The sequence below is a fragment of the Acanthaster planci genome, linkage group LG10 (assembly GCF_054643075.1).
Source record: "Acanthaster planci isolate LZ-2023a linkage group LG10, COTS_SCS, whole genome shotgun sequence".
Classification (NCBI taxonomy): domain Eukaryota; kingdom Metazoa; phylum Echinodermata; class Asteroidea; order Valvatida; family Acanthasteridae; genus Acanthaster; species Acanthaster planci.
The window spans coordinates 4,910,754-4,918,375 of record NC_141786.1 but is presented as its reverse complement, the minus strand read 5'-3'; the positions used below and the strand labels follow the sequence as shown (position 1 = coordinate 4,918,375).

Here is a 7,622-nt window from a genome sequence, read left to right as displayed (position 1 = left end):
GAATTTAACTCTGAAATAAAAAATATATATATTTTCCCGGTGGGCAAACATGGACAATCCAGAGTATACAGATTGGGCCGGATTGAGTCAACTGCTCATCCCAAGACAAACACGGTGGATTATCCTTCGTTTAAATCACCAAGATTGTCAGGCAAGTATCGTTACCACGTCTAGACACTGCAGGTCTCATGTAGACAAATGAAAGTTACGTATACATGAGACAATGATGCAGTTTACAATTTGAAATAAATTTAATGTTTTAAAGCAAAACAAACTACGGAGACATCTCATTGAGAGAAGGGTCCAATCACACAGGTCAGAACTTGACAATTTCACGAGGGTGAAGCTGCATCTTCACCAATTCAAAAGTATCTTTCTCACCTCCCAAATCACACATTCTGTGCGAGTGGAGTGGTCAAAATCCTATAAACAATAATGCAGCAGGTAAGATTTTCGAAGATTTGGTAGGTCCAACTCTCGTGTTCTGTATGTACGGGGTACTATAGCGACGCGGCTGTACAAGTCTGTAAAGTCAGTAGTGCGCAAAACCTTGCCGAAGTTTGAGCACGCGCGTGCAGACGCAGTCGTGGAACGTTGCTTGTCGTGTCCTATTCGAGAAGTTGAATGGAAATAACCATGGAGCTGTTTTAACCTGGGTTTCCTCTGTTGAACGTTGTACCAGCCTATTACATAAAGGCACCGCTTCCTTTTAATATGTGTGAGATGTATACTTTTGTGAGACGTAAGACTACGATGCCTTATTATCCTTACGCTTAAACAAACTTTCGATGTTGAAGCTTTCGTTTGGCTTTTGGATTTATCTCTTGACACAAAAGGAAGAAAAACAAGACGAGATGAACAGACATTGCATAGGGTGAGTCTTCAAAGACTTTTGTCAAACACGATGGCTCTCTGAGTGCACTTTGAATGTCAAAATATCTCAAGGATGCTTGAGAAAAACCACACCCTAAATCAACTACTTCGAGATATGCAGTCCAGGCGTCGTCATGGCAGCCGTGACGTCATTAGGACTCCTCGGCACTCTGGACCAATCGGGGAATCTAAATATCGAAGGACTGAAGTATGGAGATCGGGTGTAGGAATAGAAAAGTGACGAGCAGGTTAAGTCTGCCGATTCATATCGTGAACTCAAGTCATCATGGCTCGTTTGCTGCTGACAGCGTGCCTAGTGCTACTTGCTGTGTTGGCTGTCCAAGCACGGCCAGAGAATAAAGGTTCGGTAAGTCGGAGGTTTTAAGATCATTCGCGAAGAAACTGTGCTATAGTTATACATAACACACACACAAAACTTTTATTTTGAAAATTACTTATAAGTTTACATAGAATGGTTAACACATAGGTACCATAAATAGGATAGAATTTCTCAAGCAGACGGAAATGGCACAAGAAAAGATATCGAAATGACTATTCTCTCATACTGAATCGCAGCGAATCATCAACAAAATTGTCTTAATGAACGAGGTAGGGAAAATTTAGATGGTTAACTCGACAATAAAACAAAATAAATTGATGTTTTGGCCTTATCTGGAAGACTCTGCGTGAAGCGTCGTTTGATATACACAGCTAGAAAAGTCCTCATTCTGAATATTTAACTTTGGAATGTTTTTTTGTGTGTTTTGCTCAGTCTTTGTGTAAACTACTACTCTTAGAATCTCTTTGACGTCTCGGGCCTCATCCCTCCAGTTTTTGCTGCCTTCAGCTTACTTCGTGAGGGCGTCACTCATAACTCAGTGTAATAAGCTTCATGAGACTTAATATCTATTAATAAACCCAAGAGAACTTTTTTCCCGTTTCCTCAGGAAGTAAAAGCTCTTATGAAGGCACTAGTGCATGCTAAGGCCAGAGCACTAGGTGAGTGAACGAAGGGCCAATAGATCATATAGGACCTAAAGACCGTGGTTTGTTTGTTTTTTCTGTCTTTGGCCAAGTTGGGGCGCTCTAGAACCCATGGTGGTGCTGTCGCAGATTCTACGTGCAGGAATGGATAGCCAAGCGGTAAACAGGGTTTACGGAAGACTGTTTGCGCTGGGCAAGAAATCACATGATGTTTGCACCGTCAGTTCATTTGAATTTATGGGGCGGACTCTGGGAATCGTTTGGATCACCAAACTAGTGGGCTTGGCCAAGATTTTTGTTTGCTGTATCTCGTTAATTTTCCTTAGAATCTTTCTGATGTTTGCGACGATCCTTAGGGAGTGAGTTCAAATTCGCTTCATTTCCTCTTTCTCCTCGAGCTTAATCTGTAAACAGCGTAACGCTACTTTTCCAAAGAGTAAAGTTGCTTTATTTAAATCGTGTGATTGCGAAGCATCAGATAATAAAGGCAGGCATTTGAATGGTTGACCCAACAGCTGACAAAAAACGTGAGATGACAAAATCCCTCAAAGCACGTGCCATGAGCAGGGACGCCCTCAGGCGTCGAGCCGGTAAGACAGCTTCAACTGTCGCATCTTTTACCTGATCAGTCCAGCTCACTCCAACTTCAACCCCTCCCATCTAAACTAACTCAACCTCGTTCAACGCCACCCATCCAAACCGCCTCAACACAACCCAGCCAACCTCAACGCAAACCCAACCGACCTAAATCAGTACAACCCATCTCGACCCACCTCAAACAAGCCCTTTCCGACAGATTACCCCCAACCTCTACAGCTATCCACCAACTCAACCAAACACAGCTCAACCCAAGCAAAGCCAACAACCTACCTACCCATCCGATCCAATTACGCAACCCAACCCAACCCGACCAAAGCTAACCAAACTAACTTGCTCCAACCCAACCCAATCCAACCTTATCCCCACTCAGCCCTGCAACTACACCTAATTAACTACACCTAAGCCAAACCAGATAAACGGAACAAATTCTTTATAGCCCTATACCGCCTATCGGGCTCACGATTTGGACTGGCCTTACTTTCTTTCAGCATCGCCGCACATTAAAAAATGTTTCTAAATGCTTTTTACATTTTGAAGCCATTTTCATTTTAACACTTTTTTTACTCATGTGTTTAAGATGCGTTAGGAGTGTGGTTGAATGCTACACGGTTTTCACAAAACTACACGTGTGCACTGGAAACGCATTTAAACATTTAAGTTCTATATCTGAACACGTCGTGGTTGAACGTGTTAAAAAGAGGTTGGTTCAAAATGTGACTGCAAATTTGCTTGAACACTAAATGAATAATCGAGGTATAGTGTCGTGGTACACTTTGCTGAGTCATGGTCACATCAATCATACATCCAGTGTACGAATCCCAGCACAAACTGAAGTTCTTCAAACTTCATTTCAATCTTCAGAAGCGGCCCTGAGCAAGCGCAGTTTGAGCGAGGACAAGAAGCCCGAATCGACCCTCAAGAGAGATAAATTGGCCCGGGAACTCGAAGAACGTGCCATGATGACACGCGCACTCAAGCGTCACCTCGCAGGTAACCAATTTAGGAATGGTGAAGGTTACCACCGGGCCAGAGTCATTTTCTTTCAAAATTGTAACTTTTTCTGGCCGGTTTCCGTGACTGCAGAGCAGATCACGAAGATGTCAAATAGCACAGATATGACCGATAAAAGAGTTTCTTCGATGCTTAGGCGATACCTGCAAGCGGTTTCAGGCGAATTGCTAGTCACTTGAAACCTATGCAAACCAATACTTACTGGACGTAAGCAATATGAGTGGTTCCCACTATTCAAAGGAGTGTCTTTCGACGTTGATTGCCCGAGTGTTTTTCTCAATCTTGCAAGTTTGACACAATTTACCCAGACCAAGGCCAGATGTCACCCGTGACAACGTAGTGACGTGTGTTTTCACAAGTTCGCCAACTTATAAAATGTTCATACACTTAAACACTATGACGGCTGAATTCTTGGGAGCAGAATCCGCGCCCGGCTGTCAGATGGTCCAGCATTACTTGGCGCAATGTGGGTCAAGGAGAAAAGTGACCTCAAATTATTTTTGAAAAACCAAACATAACAAGCTGTGATTTTTGAGCAAACCTAAAGGACTTCTTATAATAAAGTGTTTCTAATGTTTTCTTATTCGCTAGTTACAGAGGACAAAAGGAAACGCCAAATGAAACCTGAGCCCCGCCCCAAACCTACCGAGGAGGCCAAGCCACAGGAACCTGAGGGGTCCGGCTCCTGGTCAGACTGGATGGATTCCTGGTCGTTGGGCAGTGACTTCTCTGAGCTGGAGTGGCAAGAATCGTGGGGGCCTATGCCAAGTTGGGTGCCCGACTCCTGGTTCGCCAAACCGGAGGAGAAACAGGGTAAGATTACAATGAAGATCAACTAGGCTGAACGTTTAGGTTTAAGGCCTAATTCACACTCCATACTGTGGTCATGGTAGTCGCAAAGGGCACTTCCACGCCCTCCACGGAAAATCACTGAAAACAAAATGGGAAAGGGGGGAAGCGAAAGAAATTTTGATAAAAATAGATGAAAAGAGTTGCAAATCACCAATATGCTTATCAAACCTCGAACTTGACCTCCTCTTGCTGTTAATTGTTCATTAGTTTTCAATCTGAGTACTCTGCCCCACGGAAATTGTCCCCTAGGAAAAAGGGGGGGGGTTGCCTCCTCCCCGCCCATGATATGGAGACATTCATGACTTGTTTAGTGTATGAGCAAAAACGTTGAACGCGTTCTGGCTGTGAGTACGAATTGAACAATATTAAGTTCGCCCCGAACAAGGAGCCACTATACAACCAAGTACTTCTTACGAGGACACTCACGACACCACTGATGTCTGAAATAAAATACAGTCAAATGTAGAGTAGTAGTACTTTATCTTTACACTTAGTAGTTTCAATCTGTAAGATTGATTTGTCTTAATGGTGAAGGAGGGAAAACACACAACAGGTAGTTAAAATAATAGCTGACCAGCCTCGCATACTCGTCTGCAGTGCAGTAATAGTGCTAAGAATTTTTTTCATCACGGTTAAAAACAGAGACCAAACACCAAATGAAACCTGAGCCCCGCCCCAAACCTACCAAGGAGGCCAAGCCACAGGAACCTGAGGGGTCCGGCTCCTGGTCAGACTGGATGGATTCCTGGTCGTTGGGCAGTGACTTCTCTGAGCTGGAGTGGCAAGACTCGTGGGGGCCTATGCCCAGCTGGGTGCCCGACTCCTGGTTCGCCAAACCGGAGGAGAAAACAGGTAAGAATACAGATGTCTCGATGTTCAACGTTTAAGGCCAGTTCAGACTTCACTCAAATATCGATGTCGGTGTGACGCAAGTTCGACGTCACCCAATTATGCTGCCGTGAAGTTCACTGCAAGTGGATCTAAAATCAGCCTAATGTATTCACCTTTTGCCACCACGTCACAAAAACATCGCATAGCTATAGACATTCTCAGTTCCGTTGAGTATGAATCCAAGTCAGGATATTTCTTTGGTTATATAAAGAGTAAGAACTCTCCCGTGCACCTCCTTGATGACGGTCTTTCAACGCTTATGACCGAAGACCTTCAACTGCAAATATTAACGTCTTTCTCCGTGCAAGCGAAGCTCTTGGATCCATAGTATGGCACTCTGTGTTTACCTTTTTAATCGGATTTTTGCACTAAGTTAGCGAGTGTCAGAAATACAAATCAATTCGTTGAGTTTTGCTGAAAACAGTCCAATGCAAAAACCACGGAAAGTACCGACATTTTGTCATGAACACTCTAAATGTTGACGTGTTGCCCATGCCACGAGTGACTGATCTCCACTAAGAACATTTTTTTTCATTACGGCATTATAACACCCTAGATGTACAGTGTTACAACGCCTCGTTATGACGCCCTATTTTGTAACACCCTCATATTATGAAGTTATAACGCCGTATAATTTACAGTGTAACATGCTCAATTATGGAGTTATATGCCGTTATAAGAACGTTCTTGGTTGAGGTAAGCCACCGTAACGTGCAGATTGACAATTACAATATTTGACAGAATGGGCAAAACTTTGTGCTTGATGGGCAATTCTTTAAAACGTCCTGGCAACACATTTAACAAGTTTGCCCCCAGACCATGCAGCTGTCACTAAGAAAGCGGTCGTTAAAAAACGACAAAACAATAAATTTCGAGTAGTATAGAGTAATATCGATCAATACATTGCAGCGTAAGACTGTTATATTGATCAACTAGGACGTGTACTGTGTGGGTAGTTGACATTTATCTACTACAAAAATCCTAGCTTATAAACAAGGCTGCCTCACGGTGGTAGTTCTATAACGGGTTTTAACTACGGTGAACAGAAGCCAAAAACCATAAACGCCAAATGAAACCTGAGCCCCGCCCCAAACCTACCAAGGAGGTCAAGCCACAGGAACCTGAGGGGTCCGGCTCCTGGTCAGACTGGATGGATTCCTGGTCGGTGGACAGCGACTTCTCTGAGCTGGAGTGGCAAGACTCGTGGGGGCCTATGCCAAGTTGGGTGCCCGACTCCTGGTTCGCCAAACCGGAGGAGAAACAAGGTAAGATTGCAACACACTTTGCACTAATGATAAAGCTTTAGGTATACAAAACTTCCCGTCAGAGTCTAGGGCTATATACAAATTACTGGCTGCGGCTTGAAAATTACATACATCTCAACGGGAAATGGCTGAAGCTATTGCCATAAATTCATGTGTAATTGCAAGTCGCAGCCAAGTTATTCTACCTTGGCCTAATTCTCGATTGGCCCACAGTGCATCACCTGCAATTCGCTGTTGTGACAAGGGCCTTCCCGTGGGAGAGACTTCCATGTGGGTTAGCTTCACAAAGGATGGAAATTTGCTATCCAAACGAGCACAACACGTCAAGCGTTGAGCTCGTAATGACGAACTCATTCCCTACATCTATTCTGCCTTTCTCGTCCTCTGCAGATAAGCCCAAGGCCGAAGATCGCCGAGCTCAGATGCTGAAAACAACTTTGAGGAAACGAAAGACAAAAGCTTAACGACAGACATCGTGTACGAGTGACTAGCTACCTGGGGTATACCGACTTGCTTTACAACTGAATTCCTATGAAGATCAGTAGTTTATTACTGACTGCATCTATGAAGAAAATCTTCCTTAAAATAGTGTAACGAACATGATAGACTGTATAAGTTACGGGTACTGAAGTGGCTTTTTAAATAGTAAGTTTCCTAAAAATGCAAGAAATCTTTCTCGGACAAAAGCAGGTGGTGACTGAAACACCCCTGTCCATGCAGATTCGGTTTAAGTGAAGACACTGTCGTAACAGCCGCAACTCAGTTTCATTCTTCTATCAATACGGCCGTTTCACAATAGAGCGCCACCAAGAGTTGGCAATGCGTTGGCCAATCACAGTGCGCAAAATTTGTCGACCAAATGCGCGTTTAGAAAGGGTCGACAAATTTCGCGCGTTATGATTGGCCAACGTGTTGCAAACTCTTGGTGGCGCAATCTTGTGAATCGCCCGTATTATATGACAAGTTCCCTCTTCACAAGTACACTTCACATCCCGTGAATCTTAACGCAATATCTATCGAATTCCTGACATTCTACACAATGACTTCAAAGACCGTTCAACTTTGCTTCTTCAGAACCTGGCAATTCAAGGTTAAAACTTTTCATCTTCAATTTGATGTGTACTATGTTATTAGAATTTTAATATA

General features: G+C 43.5%; 1 protein-coding gene across 3 annotated transcripts; it reads left to right on the top strand.

Annotated features, from left to right (window-relative positions):
* Positions 1-838: 838 nt before the first annotated feature.
* LOC147797608 (uncharacterized) lies at positions 839-7,538 on the top strand. Of its 3 annotated transcripts, none has more exons than XM_087142910.1 (8): positions 843-1,240; positions 1,821-1,872; positions 2,373-2,447; positions 3,319-3,447; positions 4,066-4,281; positions 4,963-5,172; positions 6,258-6,476; positions 6,867-7,535. In XM_087142910.1, the coding sequence occupies exons 1-8, from the start codon at positions 1,160-1,162 to the stop codon at positions 6,938-6,940; spliced, it is 1,056 nt and encodes a 351-aa protein (XP_086999036.1). In that variant the 5' UTR covers positions 843-1,159; the 3' UTR covers positions 6,941-7,535. The 3 variants fall into 3 exon arrangements, with proteins under 3 accessions (XP_086999038.1, XP_086999036.1, XP_086999035.1); XM_087142909.1 differs by having other exon boundaries at positions 847-1,240; positions 4,060-4,281; positions 6,867-7,532; XM_087142912.1 differs by lacking the exon at positions 2,373-2,447 and having other exon boundaries at positions 839-1,240; positions 4,060-4,281; positions 6,867-7,538.
* Positions 7,539-7,622: the final 84 nt, after the last annotated feature.